Source organism: Anolis sagrei, chromosome 1, assembly GCF_037176765.1.
Source record: "Anolis sagrei isolate rAnoSag1 chromosome 1, rAnoSag1.mat, whole genome shotgun sequence".
Classification (NCBI taxonomy): Eukaryota; Metazoa; Chordata; class Lepidosauria; order Squamata; family Dactyloidae; genus Anolis; species Anolis sagrei.
Genome location: NC_090021.1, coordinates 304,059,250 through 304,078,731, shown reverse-complemented (window position 1 = coordinate 304,078,731; position 19,482 = coordinate 304,059,250). Strand labels below are relative to the sequence as shown.

At 41.4% G+C, this 19,482-nt stretch overlaps 1 protein-coding gene across 1 annotated transcript; it reads right to left on the bottom strand.

Moving 5' to 3' along the window:
* Positions 1-6,541: 6,541 nt before the first annotated feature.
* On the bottom strand, positions 6,542-18,058 carry VRTN (vertebrae development associated). Its single transcript, XM_060754892.2, has 2 exons — positions 17,817-18,058; positions 6,542-8,591 (listed from the first exon to the last, which is right to left on the bottom strand). Exon 2 carries the CDS (start codon positions 8,588-8,590, stop codon positions 6,542-6,544), a length of 2,049 nt encoding a protein of 682 aa, XP_060610875.2. The 5' UTR covers position 8,591; positions 17,817-18,058.
* Positions 18,059-19,482: the final 1,424 nt, after the last annotated feature.

Genomic DNA, 19,482 nt, shown 5'->3' with positions numbered 1-19,482 from the left:
TCAAATCAGAAAGGGAATTGGAACTGACCCCAGATAATTTCCCATTGCACCAAAGGCCTCTTGAGACTCAAAAAATGGTCTGGGGGCAAATTTAAACTTTTTGGTGAGGGACTACAGCCCTTCAAAATCTCCTACTCTCCAATATTTGCTGTCACATGTGCTAAGCAAACCATGATGTTCAAACCTGGCTGAACTTTGTCACTCTGGCTTACTTTCTTCCCAACAAGCCTCCCATAAATCCTGGATTCTTTATCATGTTCTTTTGGGGGAGGAGCTAGTATGCCAGCACCTGCTGTTTGGATATCATGATAAACAATTAGGTATCCAAAGCCAACTAACAGGAATTACTTTTTATCCCTTCCCCATGTTCGCAAGCAGGTTATTACTTTGAATGTATTGTCGAAGGCTTTCATGACCAGAATCACTGGGTTGTTGTATGTTTTTTGGACTATATGGCCATGTTGAAGCATTCTTTCCTGACATTTCGGCTAAATCTATGGCAGGCATCCTCAGAGGTTGTGAGGTAACAGTTTCTCCCCGTAGAGATGTTCAATATATTGTCGAAGGCTTTCATGGCCAGAATCACTGGGTTGTTGTAGGTTTTTCGGGCTATATTGCCATGTTCTAGAAGCATTTTCTCCTGATGTTTCACCTGCATCTATGGCAGGCAACCTCAGAGGTTGTAAGATAACAGTTTCTCCTCGTTGAGATATTCAATGTATTATTGAAGGCTTTCATGGGGATGCCTGCCATAGATGCAGGTGAAATGTCAGGAGAGAATGCTTCTAGAACATGGCCATATAGCTCAAAAAACCTACAACAACCTATTACTTTGAAGTTTTGCAAATAACAGTCCTTAATTTCTTCTAGTCTTCCAAGGTATCCAGACCATTATTATCACTTAGGTAAAAGATCCTTGGAGAGTTTCAAGAAAAGGTTTTACTTTCAAGATTTTGAGTAACTATACATCTTTGTCATAAGAATCATTTTGTTAATAAGCAAATTGTATGATTTTTAATTGTTCCCACAATAGGTGATATTTTCAAACAGTATTGTCTTAAAGGTTACTCCCAAAAATGAAATATTTTAGAACTTTTGGCATAAATAGTATAAAGAATTTACAGTATGGCCCTTTGCATATTCACACAAGGGTATATCCTCCACCCTGCCTTTGACACACTCCTTAGGAAATGTGTTCAAAATAGCAACTTCGGTCGCCTTGGGTGTCTTGGAGTGATGAAAGATTTCGAAGGCTGTGGCATTCTTTTATCCTTCCAACCTCTATATGCTCAAATCAACTATAATAGATATCCTGCCCACCATAATCTCCCTACAGAGTTGATTATTATGGAGACAGACAAATACAAATCCTGTCATTTAGCACGCACACAAAAAAAACCCTTCTGTTCTTTCTTCCCCTGCCTGAAATAGCCCAGATTTCTTCCAGCAGCATGACAATACCCCAGCAGTATTGGGAACATAGTCAAGTAAAAGAAATAGCAGGGTTGCTGTTAGTTTTCTGGCCTGTGTAGCCAAAAGAAATAGCAATTGGAGCCATTAGAAAGCCAGATAACATTAAGGTGCACAAAATAAGGAACTGCCACATTACAGTTTTCCTTATAGTGCCAGTGCCTAATCCTAACTTTCATACCCCATACAATTCAAATTATTGTTGCAACACATTCAAAAATAACTACAGGGCAAAAAATTGATTGCAAACTTCACCTCCCTTCTCAGAAAAAAGCCACTTCAATAAAACAACCAGTTAATGTTTCGTGAAAAGATTCTTCTTTGCTGTGTGTATGTGCAATGCATGTGAAGGTAGAAGTCAGTGCCCAGACTCAAGACTATTATTAGGCAGCCCAGTGGTCATCTCTGGATGCAAATGTTAGGAGGCAAAATCAAAGTACTGGACCTGAGATCTGCGTGCCCAGCAATCTGCCCGTGTCTCATAAAATGGCCTGCTACTGAAAGTGCAGCTGAGGATATTGCCCATTTCTAGAGCTGAAGATTAATCTGCTAAAGTCTGGTTGGCTTTTGTGCATAGAAAGGAAAGAGATACCTGCATGCCTTAAGATCAACCCTATCTGTCTTTAAAGTAAGCACTGCTTTAGAAAACCCAGTGTGATGTTTTCTAAACTCAAGCTACAGCAGATGGAATCTGAGGCTTGGGAATATTTGTACCTTGAACACACACATAGTTTGACAGCTATCAAGGGGCTGCCAGTCAAAACTTTGTCCCTACTATCCTTTAAACAGAGCTGCTATTTATTCCAGATTTGCATGAATGCACTCCAAAACTATGGAAATATTGGCACAAAAATCCATTCTCTTCATTATTTTTACTCAAAGCAAGAAGTAAATAAGGACTGATGAGCTCCAAGATTAGACCACACCTGGAATACTGTGTCCAATTCTGGGCACCACAACTGAAGAGAGATATTGACAAGCTGGAATGTGTCTGGAGGGGGGAGGGCTGAGTTTGTTTCCGGGGGGGGGGCTGAGTCTGAGTGAAAGAGGGTCTACCCTAGAAAACCTTTTGTATCATTACCCCAATAACCCCATGCATATGGGATATATTGAGTATGGTGATCAGATCATATGAATAAACATAACAGTTTAAATAATGCACCAGTAAGGCCTTTTCGCGAACCACCATGAGAATTTCCCCCGGCTACATGCCTGTGTCCAGAGGAGGGCAACTAAAATGATCAAGGGTCTGGAGAACAAGCCCTATGAGAAGCAGCTTAAAGAGCTGGGCATGTTTAGCCTGCAGAAGAGAAGACTGAGAGGAGACATGATAGCCATATATAAATATGTGAGGGGAAGTCACAGAGAGAAGGGAGCAAGCTTGTTTTCTGCTGCCTTGGAGACTAGGATGGGGAGCAATGGCTTCAAACTGCAGGAAAGGAGATTCCACCTAAACATTAGGAAGAACTTCCTAACTCTTGAGAGCTGTATTGTCGATAATGCAACAGCCAGCAGAATGATCTTGTCTGCTGTGGACTCAACTTGTGTTAATAATAATAATAATAATAATAATAATAATAATAATAATACAACAGCCAGCGGAGTGATCTTGTCTGCTGTGGGCTCAGGCTTTCATGGCTGGAATCACTGGGTTGTAGGTTTTTTCAAGCTATATGGCCATGTTCTAGAGGCATTCTAGAGCATGGCCAGAGGTTGTGAGATAACAGTTTCTCCCCGTAGATATATTCAATGTATTATCAAAGGTTTTCATGGGGATGCCTGCCATAGATGCAGGTGAAATGTCAGGAGAGAATGCCTCTAGAACATGGCCATATAGCCCGAAAAAACCTACAACCACCCTCTTGAGAGCTGTTCAGCACTGGAACTCTCTGCCCCAGAGTGTGGTGAAGGCTCCTTCTTTGGAGGCTTTTAAACAGAGGCTGAATGGCCATCTGTTGGTGGTTCTTTGAATGCGATTGTCCTGCTTCCTGGCAGGGGATTGGACTGGATGGCCCATGAGGTTTCTTCCAACTCTATGATTCTATTATTGAAATGGGCCGGCTAATGCCCAGTGAAATAGCAGAAGCTACCGTGGAGCAGTGACAGACATCCCATGGTCAATCTGGACTTCAAACACTGCTATCTCTTTCTGATACCCAGCGAGAGGGTAAGCCATTAATAATTAAAATGTGCAACTTATGTTCACGTGTTTTCTTTTTCCCCCGAGAAACAGAGTAATTTCAGGAGATCATAGAACTGGGCTATAGTACAAGGCAGACTTACCTGCAAGTAAAGCCCAACATAGGAAACTTTGCTTCAGCTGTATGTGTGCTGTTTGTTTATGTTTTTTCTTCGTGTAAAACATTAGGTTAAGTAAATAGAGTGGAAAAGGCTCCGAAGACTCATATTTTGTTGACTCCAATCCAACCAAGGCTGACAAGCTATCTTTGACTCCCCTGATGGGACCTTTTGATGTCCAACCCCTTTTGATTATCTGTCACCATCACAAAGTTTAGAGAAACTAACAGAGAGCAACACAGGCGACAGATCAGGAATAAAAGCAGGCTGCTCTGGAAATTCTTTATTTCTCTGCCCACACTCCTTAGCTATGAACTTTAGTATATAACAATGTGCATAGGTGACATGTTAGAGAAACACACATCTCATTTTCCATTAGCTGAATTTCCGGGTTTATTATGAGAAGCCATCTATGTGGGTTGCATGCAACGCACTGGACCTTTGTAGCACCATTCCCCCATTGATGATATGAAGTAGGAAGGGCTAATGGATTGTAGGGAATGAGGTATACTTAAGAGCATTTCCTTTCAAAACAGCCGTAGCCACCTGGAAATGGCCTGAGGACACAAAGCACCATTCTCTTATCGAATATATTACCTGAGATGAGGATACAGACAGGAGGAGAATTATGGAGATTGAAAACAACATACTTGAAAGTCAGTGACACCCATCTTTGAATTCCACATTACGAGAGTGCCACCTGCTGGGTCTGAACAAGTTCTGCTTGAAAATACTCTCTCGGTTGCTATCGACTTAAAAAAAATCAATAACTAAAAACTCTCTTACAGATAGTAACTCACTCTGAAGGAAACTCAAACCAATTATGCCTCTTTTGTGAATAGGCACTTATTAATGTTGAGTGTCTAGAGTGGAACCTTATATGCCTCATGAATAAGTAAAGAGTTTTTCAGATTTTCGGTCAGTTTTCCCTGACCTCCGCAAGCAGTCACCATACTGGAATATAAAGAGTTATAGAGGGATTAGGGTACACATGTATGCATATACACAGCTACTTAAAGAAATGCACAGCAAACATTCTACATGGAATATGTGTGGTGTTGCATGCAAAGATATGTTCAGATGTGAGCAATCTCAAGGGACTGTTGACAGCAACTTTATATGCGGCTCACATCACAATAAGAGAGAGGGCAACACAGAAGAAACAGGGGGGCACTCATTTCTGGGATGTGCAACCTTTATCTGGCTATTGTAACCATATTAACATTAAATTGATGTTTCCCACAGTGAATGAGTATGAATTCACATCAAGGCTGCCCATATTCCTCTATATCAGCCTTCCACCATCTAGATTTGTTAGACTACAACTGATAGTATGCATGGTCATAGAATCATAGAGTTGGAAAAGACCTCGTGGGCCATCCAGTCCAACCCCTTGCCAAGAAGCAGGAAAATTGCATCCAAAGCACCTTGCTAAGTATTATAGGAATAGTAATCTACAATACAATGTAATGGAGAGATGGAAAATTCTGGCACAAACTATAGACTAGAATGTGCCAGAGGTGTCTCCTCAATGGAGTTGTCCCAATTGTTATTATCTCCATTAAGTCTCAACCACAGTCTAAAGGAGTGGTTCTCAACCTGTGGTCCGTGGCCCAGCAATGGGCTGCAAGAACAAAAATCCAGTTTGCAAACCTCCTTCCTCTTTATTTATTTTATTTCTGCTCCTTTCTGCAGAGCTAACCATCCCCTATTTGGTTCTAATGTTGGAGAGTGGTCCCTGGTCAAAGTGGGCCCTGGTCAAAAAAAGGTTGGGAACCACTAAAGCAAGTTGTTTTGATATATTAATTCAAATGTTTTATATTCAAGTTCTATGTTAGTTATAGTTATAATTTTCAATTGATTATGTACTGTTTATATTATAGTTGTTATGCTTAAGTTGCTCTTTATGTGGGGTTATTTTGGATTATTATATTTGTATTTACTGTTATTGAGGCATTGAATGTTTGTATTTTTGTTTGTTGGAATCTGCTCTGAGTCCCCCAGGGGAGATAGGGTGGAATATAAATAAAGTTATTTATTATTATTATTATTATTATTATTATTATTATTATTATTAAACTCAGACTGGTCACAAGACTACATTGCCCATCATATCAATAACAACTCACAGGTACGTCAGTACTTTCTGAAAGTGACAGTAAAGCAGATCTGTATCTCTTTCCCCAAAAAGAATCAGTTCACAATCTCAAAACCGAAACTTAACTCTGCACACCCACCTTATTACTACACTTGAACAGTATAATTTCCATTGCTGAAAATTTAATAATTTTTTGCTTGCACACATGTATATACATGTAGATTGGATAGCAGCACTGTAACACACATTATGTGCAGCAGAACTGGAGAAGCCAGCAATCTATCTAGAAAACAGGAAACACATATGGACCTAAAACCCAAAGGACCATGGATCACAATTACATCTGAAAAACAAAGACATATTTCAAAGTCAATGAAATGTACTGAACCCCAGAGAAACGTAAGAGTTCCCTCAACACCCTTTTGCTTTACCACCACCCAGTTTACTGGCCTATTCACTAAAAAAAGATAAAAGGGGGAAAACTAAATGTGGCCCAGTACAAAAACAATGTCTCTTGCTTAAAGTCCTTTCCACCTTTTCCCACACATCTAGTGGCTGAGGCTTTGCACAGTTAGAGTCCAAGTTTGGAAACAAGGAAAGAAAAACAACAAAACTAAAAAAATGCTTGCAGAGGTTGCATTTCATAGTGGTAAGATGACAGCACCTTCTGGCCCCCTAGGAATCCACAAGAGTCAATCCATCATGCAGTGCACGTTTCCACATGTAGTAAGTAGAGCGTGCTGTTAGGGGGAAGCGGGCTCTGAACTCCTTGTAAGTTGGGAAGGTTTTTGACTCAAAGCGTTGCTGGAGAAACAGCTTGGCCTGGGCCTTGAACTGCGCTGTGGCAATCACATCCATCACAAACATGTCATCATTGCTGACTCGCTCCGCCATTTGATAACCTGGTTTCATGGCACTGTGGGGTTGAGCCATTTGCTTATCCACTGGAGCTGGGACAGTTTCCTTTTGCTGCGGTGAATGGAATTCCAACTGAGTCTTCTCACCCGTCTCAGTAGTAGCCTGTTCAAAGTTTTTGGAGGCCCCATTTGGTAAAGTGGAATGCTTTTTGGTCGGGCTGCTGTTTCTTTTTCTCCAGAACCAATAGGCTGTAGAAGAGACACCTGGATGGCGAAGGCGGAACTTGCAGAAGGGCATTTTCCATTGACAGACATGTTTTTTGGCTAAGTCACGAAGTTGCTTTTGCCAGCTGTACAGAGATGGCTTGATGTGAACTTGAATTTCAGGCTCTGGATGGTATCCATTAACCATCTTCCCAACAGGAGAATTTCCTGGTTGGAGTGGCAGGTGTGGCTTCTTTTTCATAAGAGGTATCTGGCTAACACAAAGAGACTGAGAAGGCTTGACATTTGGGTTCTCCTTCATAGCTTTTCTCCTCCAGTTATAATAAGTAGATCTGGAGATGCCAGGAAAACTCCTCTTGAAGCTCCTATAGGGTACAAGGGTATTTGTGGAAATTGAATTTTCCAGGTAAGACTTGGCTCCTTGCATGGAGGTGCCATTTTGATTCAGGAGAGGAGGGCCTACAGATATCAGGCTTCCATCAGATTTTGTAATACTACCATCTGTACCAGTACAGATCTTCTCTGGTTTGTACACCTGGGGAACCTTTGACAATACACCTTCAGCAGGAGAAGAAGCATTACCATTCAGCATGCTTTGCATCTCATGTTTCCAGGCATAGTAAGTGGAGCGAGAGATTTCTGGAAACATTTTCCGGAAATGCTGAAGTGGGACAATATTTCCCTCTTGAAAGCAAGTTTGCAAGAAGTGTTTGGCCGCAAACCTGGCAGCTGCTTTCTGTCTGTGCTCCCGGGACTGGCGCTTCCACCGATAGAAAGTACTTTTGGTAATGCTGTATCTTTCACGTAGGTCAGAATAAGTTACCTGAGGATCTTTGTTTAACAACTCCAGTGTCTTCACTGGCTGCGCTTGAGGTTCAGGAGGAGGATTGTTAGGTTCCAGTTCTTCTATTTCTTCCAGCCCCACAACAGGCACAAAACACTGAGCCTTGAAAACCTGACTGGAGAGCTGTTGCCCTGACCACATGATGTGAAGTGTGGAGGCTTGCATGCTACATGTTCTGGGTCGGATCAGTCGGTTAAAGTATGGTCGGATCTTTAGATTGCTCATTGGGTAGATGGAATAGATGTTACACTTCACCACAGAAGCAAGAGCATAGACATGCCACATATTAGCATAGGTCCCAGGGAAGCAGGTGGCTTTGATGTCAGCATCGAAAATAGCCTCCAGGACAGCCAAGGGTAAGCTAGTCATCTCAGGAGATTCCTCGGTGCAAAGCGAATAGCGAGCAGCCTGGAGCATCACTTTAGAGTCAATCATGCCTTTTAGGTAGTATTGCTTGTGAAGTAACATTTCCACTGCTGTGCGTACTTGTAACTCCAAGCTTAGGCTGGTATTTCCCCACAAAAGCATGCTGGCAGCCTCAAACAGGTGATTCCCTTCACCTTTGCAAATCAAAGGCAACATACGGGCAGGAGCATCTTCTGGATAGAGACTTTTTGCCACCCGGTCAATTTCTAGCTCTTGCTCAACCTGTCTTCCGCAGTAGTTAGGTAAAGAGAAAGAGGACAAGGTTCTCTCAGCCTCCAAGGCTGCACTGGTTAGCCCATCTAGCCCAAAGCATTCAGTAGCATCCTGTAACTCCTGAAGCACAGACTGCACTAGCTGGTGTCGCTGGATCATCCTGAAATACAGAGAATTCAATGAAAATAAAAATGTTACATTTTTAGCTTAACTCACACCTTGCTTACACACCCTGAATAAAGTGACACTGTTCGACTGCACTATCAAAGCAGACTCAGAACAATACCTGCAACAATAACCTACAACCAAACATAGACTATGACACCTGGTTGCTTGATTTTCTGAAAATTGATCATTTTGTCTCCTAAAATTATCTGAACATATGATATTCATTTGTATTTCTAGGTGCAAAGATTACTGCAAATGCAGACTGTGGCCAGGAAATCAGAAGACGCTTACTTCTTGGGAGGAGAGCAATGTCCAATCTTGATAGAATAGTAAAGAGTAGAGACATCACACTGGCAACAAAGATCCGCATAGTCAAAGCCATGGTATTCCCTGTAGTAACCTACGATGTGAGAGCTGGACCTTAGGGAAGGCTGAGCGAAGGAAGATAGATGCTTTTGAACTGTGGTGTTGGAGGAAAGTTCTGAGAGTGCCTTGGACTGCGAGAAGATCCAACCAGTCCATCCTCCAGGAAATAAAGCCCGACTGCTCATTGGAGGGAAGGATACTAGAGACAAAGTTGAAGTACTGTGGCCACATCATAAGGAGACAGCAAAGCCTAGAGAAGACAATTATGCTGGGGAAAGTGGAAGGTAGAAGGAAGAGGGGCCAACCAAGGGCAAGATGGATGGAAGGCATCCTTGAAGTGACTTGACTGACCTTGAAGGAGCTGGGGGTGGTGACGACCGACAGGGAGCTCTGGTGTAGGCTGGTCCATGAGGTCACGAAGAGTCGGAGACGACTGAACGAATGAACAACAACATGATATTCAACATTACAATTATGTCCCTTTTATTTAAAAGTCAGTTCTACTGAAACTCATTAGAATTTATTATTAAATAAGAATGATTCCAACTATAATCCCATGAAAACTAATGGATGTAAACATATTTAATTGGACACAGGATTACAACCCTAGTCTATGGGTTATATCTAATTTATAGGCCAGTCAATCCCTCCTTGATAAGCATACCAATATCTGATAATCTCAGATTTGTGCTCTGTCCTGGATCATACTACAGTATTTATTTTAACTCCACTATAGATCAAACTTTTGCTATTAAAGATAAGCTTTAACATTTTGAGAACTTGGAAGCTAGAAATGTGGCACAGGCAGCCTGATTGATGGTCAAAGAATTCCAGGAGCTGAAGTACAAAACACCTGGAAGGTGGAAGTTTTAGAACCACTGGCCTAAAAATAAAAGGGTGGAAATGACACAGTTCTCCAAAAGCATCCAATCCCTGTCTGATCTAGGAAGGTAATCACGATCAGATCTGGTTAGTACTTGGCTGCGTTACTGCTGGCAAATACCAACTGCTGTAGGCTATATTTCAGAGGAACTGACAAACCACATATTTTCACCATAGTCTGATTTGTCTAGTGCTTCCTAACACCCATCATTATTAATTTTAAAAATAATTTAAATTTTTTATTAAAATGTCAGTTTCTTACTGAATTCAGAAAGGTAATACTTCAATTTTACAGATTAGGAAATAAAACCAATATGTATGAACTTATTCATGTTTTTATTGTTTATGGCTATCAAGTTGGCTTCAACCTTTTGGTGACCCTACAAATGTGAAAACTTCAGGACATCAAGTTATCAACAGCCCTGTGGCTTCCTTGATGGACTTTATCCCCTGTAATGCAATCTTAGGTGTCTTGTGTGTCTTAGGTGTCTTGTGATAAGCCCAAAGTGCAATAGCCTCAGTGTGTCCCACATCATGTGTCCCACATCAAACTGCAGAGCTAAAATGTGACTACTTCTCTATCCCTCAAATGCAATGCTACTCACATAGGCAAACCCCCGAATATATGGCACTGATTTCAGACTAAAGAAAGTATTGCTAAGATAGATACTGTATATATAGTAAACTCTCGGTTAACTGGCAGTAAACTCTCAGTTTCAAACCAGTACTGAAGAAAGTACTTTTGCTATGCAGGCGATTATATAGGAAACTTGGAACCAGTTTGAGGCCTAAGTGGTAATGATACAAACCACAAAGCTTCAGTGTGCATTAAGGGATTTCTTTCATTGCCTAGCCAGTGCAGTTTGAAACTAGCTTCAAACTGCATTAAATGTTCAGTGTAGATGGGGCCCATAGCTGCCAACTGGCTAAAATTCTAACAGCATCCACCATCAAAATCAGACCATATAGTTGGAGATTGCTATTATGAATACTTTTTTAAAAAAACTTTATAATCTACACAAATCTAAAAGAACAGAAGGGCACAGCAAACATTACACAGATGTATTTTTCTAAATACAGCAGTTTTTACTGTCTGGCCTTGGTGATGGTGCACAGCCCTGAATAGGCTGCACTTGGCCTGTTTTGTTAATGCAAGACTCTTCAGAGACATCTTCTGGTTGATGAGTAGAAAAACGTGACTGGCCTTTAGCGAGTGAGAAATGCACTACAAAATGTAAAATAGTCTAAAGTAAATGCTAATAGATACATCAACGTTAGTGCAGTTGGCATCACAAACATCTGGGAAAAACTTGAGAGGAATACATCTTCTAAACAAAGAATAAAGTGATAGCATTATATTATAAAGGTAAATGTTTCCCCTTGACATTAAGTCTAGTTGTGTCCAACTCTGGGGTGTAATGCTCATCTCCATTTCTAAGCCAAAGAACCAGCATTGTCCGTAGATGCCTCCAAGGCCATGTGGCCGGCATGACTACATGAACCACCGTTACCTTCCCGCTGAAGCAGTACCTATTGATCTCACATTTTTAAAAGATTTTAAATTGTATATACATACATAGAAGCATAGAGTTTTTGAAATTCAACAATCAAAATACAAGTATTTTTCCCCAATCCTACCACTTCCCCATTCACTCCCGAGAACCTCTACCCTTGACTTCTCTTTACATTATTCAAAGGTACAGGTACTATTGAATATTTATACCTCAGCATGTTTGAGCATTTATCATCTTTCCCTGGTTTCTCCATCTATTCTATAGTCTAAACCAGGTATGGGCAAACCCAGGCTCTTTTGGCTCTTTTCTCAGCCCCCTCCCCCCCCCCTCTCTCTCACCATCTTATCCTTCCCTCCTTCTCTCTTTCCTTCCTCCTTCCCGCCTTCTCTTCCTTAACTCCCTCTTTCTCTCTCCTTCCTCCCTTCCACCCTTTTGTCCTTCCTTGCTTCCCTCTTTACTCCCTCCTTCCCTCTCTTTCTTTTCTTTTCTTCCCTTTTGTCTTTCCTTCCTTCTCCTTTTTCTCCCTCCCTTTCATTCCCTTCCTTCCCCTCCTGCCTCCCTCCCTCCCTCCCTTCCCTTTTCCCTTCCTACTTTCCTCCTGGGAGGTGTTTAGCTAGGAGAAGAGAAGGTAGAGAGGGAACATGAGAACCATGTCTCAAGATTTAAAAGGGTATCCCATTGAGGAGAGGGGAGAACTGACTTTCTGCTGCTCTAGAGTCCACAAGGGATCAATAGTTTCAAATGGCATGGAAAGAGGTTTGACTAAAATGGTGGTACAGAACTCCTGCACAACTTTCACGTTTTTTTACCAGGAATAAAGGATAGGTGTTGGCATGGCTGTGAACAAAAAGGGGAGTTTAATCAAATGTTATGGGAATGCTATCGAGTGCAAGAATACTGGGAAACGATTGAAGGAGAAATCAACAGAATGTTAAATTTACAAATCGTAATAGCTAATAGAACTACATGCACAGATAACAGGAGTGAAGAGAAAAAGAAAAATTGGTTGACAAATTAATAGCATGTGCACAAATTGTTTTAGTGAGGGGTTGGAAAGATAAAACAAAATGGACATTGACTAATTGGTATAACTATATAGTTAGTATGTTAAATATGGAAATAACAAATTGCAAATGGAATAATATAGATAAAATTGAAAAGGTTACAATAACTAAGAGGATGTGGGGACCAGTTAGGAATTATTTAGAGAATGTGCTAAGATGTAGAAAAATTAAGACTGAGGTTGATATTTCAAATCTAACTTCTGTAGTTTGATGTATAAATTGCATGTAGAAGGAGGGGAGTGGGTAAAAACAATAAAAATGGGGGGGGGGGGCTGAAAAAAATAGGAAGAACTTCCTGAGTGATAGAGGTGCTGGAGAGTAGTATAGGCTGCCTGGGTGTGTGGTGGAGTCTCCTTCTCCGGAGGCTTTTCTCCATAGGTCGTCTATTGGGAATGCTTTGATTATGCCTTCCTGAATGGTAGGGGACTGGACTGGATGGCCCTTGGGGGTCTCTTCCAGTTCTAGGATTTTAGATCTAATTGATAGATTTTTTTTTATCTCCTGTCCACTATCTTATCCTGATGAAGGCTAACCCTTTTGGGATCCAAACGTTTTCTGATTTTCCTTCACTTTCTGGCTCTGAAGGAGAAGAGGAATGGGGGTAAAGGGCAGTGGGGGGACTTGGGGAAAACCTCTTTCCTCCCAGCCCATCCACCCCGTTCCAGCCCACCATGCACCCCCCAAGTTAGAAAGTTTGCCCATGCCTGGTCTAAACACAATACCAATAGATTGAGTATAGCTCAGTGTTATTACATAACCATCTGTCTAAGGTTCTCAAAAGTATTCAGAGGGGAAATGATGTAAAATTGGACACAGGATGATCTACTTACATATGCATGTTTTTGAACTGCTAGATTGGCAGAAGCTGGGGCTAACAGCAGAAGCTCACCCTGCTCCCCAGATCTGAACCGCCAACCTTTCGGTCAGCAAGTCCAGCAGCTCGGCCATTTAACCGACTTCACCACCAAGGGCTATATTATATTATAAACCCACATCTAAATTGTACGGACAGTTGGTTGTTATGGATTGGATTCTGCTCTTCGGTAGGATCTCTTCCCCAACCAGGACAACTTCCTAAATGCATCTGGTTTTACTCTAGGAATACTCAACAATAATAATCAGGAAAGACCTGAAACTCGGTAGTGGAGTGGGGCAGAGTGGGGTGGGAGAATATTTTTCAATCCATATTGCTAAGAAGAAAAGAAATACAGGTTAAGTATCCCTTATCCAAAATCCTCCAAAAGTGTCATCATGAGTAGCTGAGATCATAAAGTCTTTGTTTTTGATGGTTCAATGTACACAAACAGGATTTCATGCACAAAATTATAAAAAATACTGTGTGTACATATCTTATCATTTACATCAATGCAAATATAGGTACTCCAAAATCCAGGGGGGAAACTAAAATCCAAAACACTTCCGGTCCCAATTGTTGTATAACAGCAAAAAAACAACCAGACACACAAAGCACGCTCATCCCTCCCAATAGCCGAACATAACATCCATTTATCTGACCCCTTTCACCATGAATGGTACTTCCAAGTACCAACAAACTTTTCTCTTCTTCAAGAAAAATAGGACTCAAATGTGTATAGTTTAGCCTTAACAATTCAGCCAAGGTGTCATTTAGGAAGAGGGAGGTCAATCTCTCCACCTTTTGTAATTCAAACCACCTGTCATTCTCAAAGAATGCTGCTGGCTAAATTGCTAGTTGGTTAATTCACATACAAACTATTATAAACAAATTAAAACAACCCTGTAATAAGTATGTCTACCAAAGGAATGAACCTCCTTTCTAAATTAAAAAAACACTGCTTGACTTGTGTTCACCAATCAAGTATTATATAGTGAACATTTATCCGGCTGCAGACAAATATGCTATAAAACGGAGTGGCTTGTTGAGTACTTAGCACAATGACCTTAATCTTATTTTTCTTTTGAGTAATTTCCATAAAGATAGCTTCTTAGTCAGCTGCAAAGCACAGCAATCTTGTGGTGGCTTAAGGAAATTGAAAGCTTATGATACAAACTATTAGTTTAAGAGCTCTGTGTTGGATAATTTGATATGCTTTAAAAATAAATTTGCAACTGTTGCTTGACATTCTTATTCCAAAATAAACACCAAGGAGAAGCAGCACTTTCTGAAACCACCGCACATTTATAGGAAGTATTTTATTAGCAATATAGGCACTGAATTAATTATAGCAAGAAATTAAGACAGCCCCTAAATGTGGTTATTATTAATAGTTAAAGATGGAAACACCTTTTGAGTCTGAGTCTAGGAGCCCCCGGTGACACAATGGGTTAAACCCTTGTGCCGGCTGGACTGCTGACTGAAAGGTTGGTGGTTCAAATCCGGGAAGTGGGGTGAGCTCCTGCCTGTCAGCTCCAGCTTTTCATGCAAAGACATGAGTGAAGCCTCCCACAGGATGGTAAAACATCCAGGCATCCCCTGGGCAACGTCCTTGCAGATGGCCAATTCTCTCACACCAGAAGCAACTTGCAGTTTCACAAGCCGCTCCTGACACGGAAAAAAAGTCTGAATCTGAACTCTGTACCAAGCCAATAAAAAAGAGAGGATACAGTGGCTTACATTTTACAGGTTCCAGGATTCCTGAAAACATTAATTAGGCCCCTTCCACACATTCGCTACTTTAAGCTGGGACGTATGTCAGTGTGGACTCAGATAACCTAGTTCAAAGGAGATATCGTGGGATTTTCTGCCTTGATATTCTGGATTATATGGCTGTGTGGAAGGGTCCTTTGAACAGATATTGTGGATCTGAAGACAGAATAGCTATAGGCCCTTCCGCACAGCCCTATATCCCAGAATATCAAGGCAGAAAATCCCACAATATCTGCTTTAAACTGGGTTATCTGCGTCCACACTCAGATAATGTGGGGTTTTCTGCCTTGATATTCTGGGATATAGGGCTGTGTGGAAGGGCCCTATGTTAAATCTGTTAACAGCTGTAAGAGATGCCAGAATACTCCTCATAAGTATGGAAACCACTTGTTCATTTTACACAAGTAATAAAATCAGCTCAAGCCAATGAATCCTAATGCTGCAATAAACCCAAGTACTTTGTAAGAATTCCTCACTCTCAAGAATATCTGTTTATTCCATCCCAGACAGTTGAATACTCACTGGACAAGATTATTATCCCTTATCTGAAATGCTTGGGGCCAGAAAAGTTTTTGGTTTTCAGGTTTTGGAATACCTGCATTTGCATATACATACCTAACCTTGGTGTTAGCACCCAAATCTTAATATGGAATTCATTAAATGTTTTCTGTATATTTCAAACACATGACCTATGGATAATTTTACATACAATATTTTAATAACTGTTTTCTGCAGGCTTTGGAAGATTTCGGACTTCAGGCAACCCTATTAGGATTTTTCAAAGAGGGTTTGCCCTTGCCTTCCTTTGAGGCCGAGAAGTGACTGACCCAAAGTCACCCAAATCAAGAAATAGCTTCCAAAGATCTACAGCAGTAGCTGTCAACCTGTGGGTGCCCAGATGTTTTGGCCTTCAACTCCAATAAATCCTAACAGCTGGTAAACTGGCTGGGATTTCTGGGAGTTGTAGGTCAAAACACCTGGGGACCCACAGCTTGAGAATCACTGATCTACAGAGATACTCGCAGGAAAACCTCAGCAAGCAGGAGTCCAAAAGTGGCAGATTAAAACCTGGAATCTCAATCAGTGGCTGAGAGTGGATTAGAAACTCTCTCCTGGGCAGTTTGACATTACTTTAATTGTGATGGCTCAATACTATGGAATCACAGAAATTGTAGAGCCCCCCCCCCCCCCCGTGGTGCAATGGGTTAAACCCTTGTGCTGGCGGGACTGAAGACCAACAGGTTGTAGGTTCAAATATTGGGAAAGCGTGGATGAGCTCCCTCTGTCAGCTCCATCTCCCCAGGTGGGGACATGAGAGAAGCCTCCCACAAATTTGGTAAAAACATCAAAAAGAAACATATGGAAGTCCCCTGGGCAACATCCTTGCAGACAGTCTATTATCTCACATTGGAAGCGACTTGCAGTTTCTCAAGTTGCTCCTGCCACTGAAAAAGTAACCAGAAATTGTAGTTTAGCAATACCTTTAGACTTATGTTCGAAAGAGTGTGAAGGTGCCTCTCCCTGGTCCAACATTGACACCATTATCATGCATGAAATCCAATGCATGAACCAAACACTGCAAAGTCCAGTTTAAGCTCAGAACTTAAGTGGCTGGGGGAGGGGGGGAGGAAATGGTCTGAGGTCAGGAATTGTGGGAGTTGAAATCCAAAACACTTGGAGGATAAATAAGGCAAACACTCATGTTAGCAGTCTCACCTCCCAACAAACACCAAGGGCCCCTTTAACACAGCCATATCATCAGATTATCAATACAGATAATCCAGATTATCTGCCTTGTACTGGATTATGTGGGTCTACATTGCCATGTAATCCAGTTCAAAGCAGACAATCTGGATTTTATATGGCAGTGTAGAAGGGGCCAAAGGAGCTTGGAAGTAAAAGGCCGCAGTCTATGGTTTTCATAAAGGTCAAGAACGTCAACAGCCCAACTTCATTACATGGCCCTAACATTATGTGTCCCCTGTAGTAGTGGAACCCTTTCCTTGGGATTTACAGTAAGGAGGAAACTCCAGAGAGGAATTTGCAAAGAATGAGTTTCGGGAAGACTTGTGTCCACTCAAAAACACGTGGCTGGCTCAATGTTTGCTCAGATATCAGAGGAAAGGGGACAATCCTAATCCTTTAACACCAGAAGCCCGGCTTCTAAAGTTTTCATAACAAACCTAAAACCTCACAACCTCTGAGGATGCCTGCTATAGATGCAGGCGAAACGTCAGGAGAGAATGCTTCTAGAACATGGCCATATAGCCCGAAAAACCTACAACAACCCAAGCCTAAAACCAATTGGAGAAGAGTTATAGCAAAACGGGCCTGAAAATTAGGCGCACAGGAGGGCAGCCAGAAGCCCCATCCAATGGTTCAGGAAACTCTCATGGAAACAAAGATGCAAATGGAGGGAAATTGGAAATAAAAAAGAGGGAAAACATGAATACTTGTAGCACCCAGAGTGGAAGCGTTAAGACTTGTAACAATTCCACCTGTGATTCTTCCAAGTTGGAATGATCAGAGCAACAAACTTGACCTTAAATCTGAATTAACTACTCCTGAAAGTAATAAAACGCTACATTGGAGGAAAGGTGTGGGTGGAATTGCAACCTTCGTTACACAACCCCGTTCCTGCTAAACTCTAAAGTGGATTACCTTGGATTCAGCCCAGTCTAAGGGAGGGGGCAGGGGCCAAGACTGGGAATCCACATTCTCTCACCAAACCGGCTTGTAGACTTTGGAAGTTCCTCCAAACTCACCTTTTACTTGTTGGTGCTACTCCTAAACAGTTGCCTGCTCTTCTTTGGTCTCTCCTTGCAAGACTGCTTCCTGGACATTTAAATCCTGGAGCAGGAAGCAGAGGGGGCTCCACTTTCTCAGCTGGGTGTCCCACATTCAGACTGGAACTGGTTTCAAATCTGGAGTGAACCAATTAGAGTGGCTGGCTGGTGTGTGAAAGGGTCTGGGCCCCTCCCCTGCCCCCTACCAGGAAATAGTCCATCCCCAAGTGCTCTGGGATTCCCAAGATGAAAGGACTGCAGATTCAAGAGGTCACTTCCAAAGTTGGAGTGATCAAGGCTGTTGTCCTAAGACTCTCTTGGCCACAAGACTTCTTAAAGGGACAAGCGCCTTACTTACAGTGGTTAAAGAGTCTTACTATTTTGATTTATTTACTGCATTTATATGCAGTTTTTCTCAACCCTGGGGGACTCAAAAGTGGTGTACATCAAGTAATGGAAAGATTCAATGCCAACATGCATACAAGCCAAAACATAGTATCTAAAACAACGACATATAAAACAGTGGTTTGCAACCTTCCTATTGCCGTGACCCCTTAATACAGTTCCTCACATTGTGATGACCCCCAACAATAAAATTGTTTTTGTTGTCACTTCATAAATGTAATTGTGCAACTGTTATGAATCGTAAATATCTGACATGCAGGATGTATTTTCATTCACTGGACTAAATTTGGCACAAATATCCAACACACCCAAATTTGAATACTGATGGGGTTGCAAGTTGTAGTTGCTGGGAGGTATAGTTAAGCTACAATCAAAGAGCATTCTGACCTCCATCAATGATGGAATTGGACAAAACTTGGCACCTAGAACTCCCATGACCAACAGAAAATACTGGAATGGTTTGGTGGGCATTGATCTTGAGTTTGGGAGTTGTAGTTCACCTACATCCAGAGAGCATTGTGGATTCAAACAATGATAGATCTGAACCAAACTTGGCACGAATATTCAATATGCCCAAATGTGAACACTGGTGGAATTTGGGGAAAATAGACCTTAACATTTGGGAGTTGTAGTTGCTGGGATTTATAGTTCACCTACAATCAAAGAGCATACTGAACCCCACTAATTATAGAATTGGGCCAAACTTCCCACACAGAATCCCCATGACCAACAGAAAATACTGTGTTTTCTGATGGTTGTTGTGATCCCTCTGACACCCACTTGTAACCGCCTTCCCCCCCCCCCCCCCCCCCGGGGTCCCAACCCACAGATTGAGAAATGCAGCATTAAAACCATTAAAATCATATTAAACACAAAACATAAACATTTACTATATACTATGCTTTGCAGAACCTACACAATTCCACCAATTCCACCCTACACAAAGACCCAAAATAGAATAGGAAGGGCCAGCAATGGGAAAAGGCAAAAAGGGGGCTCTCTAGAGGTGTGTTTACATTGCAGAATTACTCCAGTTTAACACCATGTTAACTGACATGGATCAATGCAATGTTGTATTTAACTATGATTTTATTTTAATTGTGTTTTTGCTTTGAGGGATTGTTTTGTATTTGTGTCTGTGGGCATTTTTTCCCATATGCAAACCACTCCCCTTCAGAGAATAAGAATAAAATTATTATTATTATTATTATTATTATTATTATTATTATTATTATTATGG